Source organism: Zingiber officinale, chromosome 3A, assembly GCF_018446385.1.
Source record: "Zingiber officinale cultivar Zhangliang chromosome 3A, Zo_v1.1, whole genome shotgun sequence".
NCBI lineage: Eukaryota > Viridiplantae > Streptophyta > Magnoliopsida > Zingiberales > Zingiberaceae > Zingiber > Zingiber officinale.
In genome coordinates, this window is record NC_055990.1 from 151,325,431 (window position 1) to 151,328,737 (window position 3,307).

The following is a 3,307-nucleotide window of genomic DNA, read 5'->3' on the forward strand; positions in this document are numbered from 1 at the left end:
GCGAGCGAGTAATTAGTGGCTCTTTAAGTTTATTGTTCCAAGAGGGAAGAGAGCATGGATCAAATTGGTCAACCGATACTGAAATTATTTTAAAAGTGTTCGCGTGCATGGATTTTTAATTTCAAAAACAGAATGATTCAGCAAAAACAGGACCCCATCAAATTTTCTAACTTTTCTTGCTCATCTTTAGAGTTGCGATTGCCACTGAATCAGGAGACACTACCTCCGCTCATAGAACAACCTCAATGGCGAAATAATTAGGATCGCAGGGAGAGAACAAGAAGAGGAAACCAAGTTGTCCACTGTCCACCATGGACGGCTAAAACTTCCAGCCTCTCTCTGGGCCACCTGCTATTTCCTACTCTGTCTAAGCAACCGAAAAGCTCAAGTGCTGTGGTGGGTTGCCCCACTTGGAACTTTCTAAGAAACTTAATAGATGTATTTATCATCATCATGATAATAATCATAATCGTAATCATCTTCTAATTAGTGTTTGAAGCCCTTTAATTGGTTTAGTCTTGGACGTCTCAGGCCCTACAAGCCTATCTCCACCTTCACTGTGCCCTGCTCATATCTCTTTACAGTCTCATTAAAAAGGACCAAGACGTGGAAGAAAGCAGAGGCAAACTTGAAAACAAAGCTCCTGCTATCGAATCCTTATTTGATGGAAAGTGAAGCAGAGATGGTCATGAACAAGAGATCGTCGCCCAGTTCCAGGTTTAGGAGGGTGTGCGTCTTCTGCGGCAGTAGCTCCGGCAAGAAAGAAAGCTATCGGCTTGCTGCTATCCAACTCGGCCATGAATTGGTCAGTACTCCTTTTACCAATTATATTATCAATTCCATCATCACAGGACCGGTAGGATGGTTTCTCAGAGTTGCTCTGTTTTTGAACCTCTGCCAGGTGCAAAGGAACATAGATTTGGTGTACGGTGGTGGAAGTGTAGGCCTCATGGGCCTCGTTTCTCAAGCTGTTCACGACGGCGGCCGACATGTTTTAGGGTTACAATCTCTCTTCTCTTTCTCTCGTTTGTTCTATAAACTGTGATAACGAATTGCTATTTGTTATATTTCGCAGAGTGATTCCAAGAACTCTGATGCCAAGAGAGGTACTTGAAGTTCAATAAGATTTAAAATTTTGTTGAGGAAATAGTTTAAAGGGAGCGTGATGTTGCAGATAACAGGGGTGACAGTGGGCGAGGTGAGGGCAGTCTCAGGGATGCATCAGAGGAAAGCGGAGATGGCCCGCCAAGCTGACGCCTTTATAGCGTTGCCTGGTGAGCACTATGCTACTTAGAATTATTAGCTGCTGCTCGACAGATCTGCACGGTGCGTGTAATTTAGAAATCCACTGTTAATTTGATGTCATTAATTAGGTGGCTACGGAACGCTGGAAGAACTCCTTGAGGTCATCACCTGGGCTCAGCTCGGGATCCACGATAAGCCTGTAACATTAACCATTAAAGCTAATGACTATTAGAGCTCCATGGATGAAGAGCAATTGGTTAAACCACGGAAATTAATGGCAGGTGGGTTTGCTGAACGTGGACGGCTACTACAACTCGTTGCTCTGCTTCATCGACAAGGCGGTGGACGAGGGGTTCATCGCGCCGGCGGCGAGGCACATCATCATCTCTGCGCCGACTGCTCACGAGCTATTGTCCAAGCTCGAGGTATCAAGATTTTGTTTTTTCTTCCCCCCCAAAAAAAATAAAAAACAAAAATGGGGATGAAAAAAATGGAAATCGTGAGCTTAATGCAGCGAACAATTCATGCAGGAGCACGTGCCGATGCAGGATGGAACTGCACCGAAGCTAAGTTGGGAGATGGAACACCTGGGGCACTCGACAACATTGGACATTTCGCGTTGACCAAAAAAACCTGCAAAAAGTTTTCTTTTTCTATTTTTTTTTCTGGATGTAATATTGCTAATGTCGACACGGAAGCAATTAATTAAGTAGGTCTGATAATGATCAGTGTGCAAGCTTTGGATTAAATTGGGATGCAGATTTTGAATCCATCCATCGTGTCCTGTCCTCGTCGTTCTGTTGACTTTTGACCTTTCAAACCCACGATTTGCTCGTAGATCCTCCTTACGTGGGGCAACAAGATTTGACGTTGCTCTCTCCTAATTTGTCGGTAATCTTTTTTTAACACAATTTACTTTTTGGATTTTTTTTTTTAAATGAAAAGCGTGGAGATATTATCTCTTCCGGAGCGTAGTTTTCATGGCTGTCTCAATTAAGAAACATGAGATGATGCAGAGTGCCCGAGCATGCCATCCTTCTCACCTACTGCTGGAAATTTATTGGTAGCGTTTTAAAATATATTAACAAGCGTATTAAAAGGGAGAAGCTGGATTGCGTGATGAGTGTAAATTGGCGGAAACTGAAGGGAAAGTGCACTGAATTCGTGAACGGAATAATTCTGCACTTGTTGGATTGCGAGGAAGTATGATGAGGTGATGGAGACGGATCGAGGGATACGCGGAGGGAGGACGGGCGAAGGTTGGGAAGGAAAGTCCAAGATTACAGGTCAGTAAACGTGCTCGGTTGGGTGCCACAGAAAAGGAAAGGAGGAGGGAGAATAAATGGATAAGGCGAAAGAGGAACAAGTGGAAGGAAGTTGGAAGAAAACATTCATAGAAGAAGGAAGTAGTGGTTGTAGTTCAGGTTGGGATGACGATAGGTTCATGTTCCAACATCAGCTCACCAGCTGCTTCTTGATTTGAGTTGCCACCAAACAAAGAAAATCACGAGGGAATCAAATAACGGAGACTGATTCTTCCTCTTCTTCTTCTTCTTTTTCTTAATTTGCTCTTCGAAGTTAGATCAGAAACAGAGGATGACCCTCTTTGACAATTATTGTAGTTCAAAGGTCTAAATCAACCCTGGTTAAACTGAAGATATCTTTTCAAAACATTTTGTAAGATGATTTTTTACCTTCATAAATGAACAACTAACAAAGGACTGCAATATATATATATATATATATATATATACATATCAAAAATAAAAAAAAGGTTGAAGAAGATTTCTCTAGTTTGGTAAACTTGGCACTTTTCTGAAATTTCAAGCAAGTTCTATCGCTAGGGGTGTTAGCTCCTCAGAATCTTGTGCTGCCTCATCCCCATTTCCCCTAATAACACATGACTGCAGAACATAAAACTTTGATCAAATATTTAACTCAACAACATCCATCTGGCAAAGCAGGCGTCTGCAGCATCAGTTAAAAATTACTTGTTTTTATATAGGAATACATGCACATAGAGAGAAAAGGGACTCAACCCTTCCATTGGCACACTTGTGAA

The 3,307-nt window shown here is 42.2% G+C and overlaps 1 protein-coding gene across 1 annotated transcript; it reads left to right on the plus strand.

The window, feature by feature from the left end:
- Positions 1 to 531: 531 nt before the first annotated feature.
- Positions 532 to 2,017, plus strand: LOC122052834 (cytokinin riboside 5'-monophosphate phosphoribohydrolase LOG3-like). The gene is made up of 7 exons (XM_042614562.1): positions 532 to 805; positions 902 to 999; positions 1,076 to 1,106; positions 1,175 to 1,274; positions 1,374 to 1,444; positions 1,527 to 1,670; positions 1,776 to 2,017. Exons 1-7 carry the CDS (start codon positions 665 to 667, stop codon positions 1,866 to 1,868), a joined length of 678 nt encoding a protein of 225 aa, XP_042470496.1. The 5' UTR covers positions 532 to 664; the 3' UTR covers positions 1,869 to 2,017.
- The last annotated feature ends 1,290 nt before the right edge of the window (positions 2,018 to 3,307 follow it).

What these genes read in the sequence shown, in the direction of transcription:
- LOC122052834 (XM_042614562.1), top strand. Translation starts at nt 665, where the DNA reads ATGGAAAGTGAAGCAGAGATGGTCATGAACAAGAGATCGTCGCCCAGT. An exon ending in CGCCTTTATAGCGTTGCCTG is followed by an intron (nt 1,275 to 1,373) that starts GTGAGCACTATG and finishes GTCATTAATTAG; the next exon opens with GTGGCTACGGAACGCTGGAA. An exon ending in AGCTATTGTCCAAGCTCGAG is followed by an intron (nt 1,671 to 1,775) that starts GTATCAAGATTT and finishes CAATTCATGCAG; the next exon opens with GAGCACGTGCCGATGCAGGA.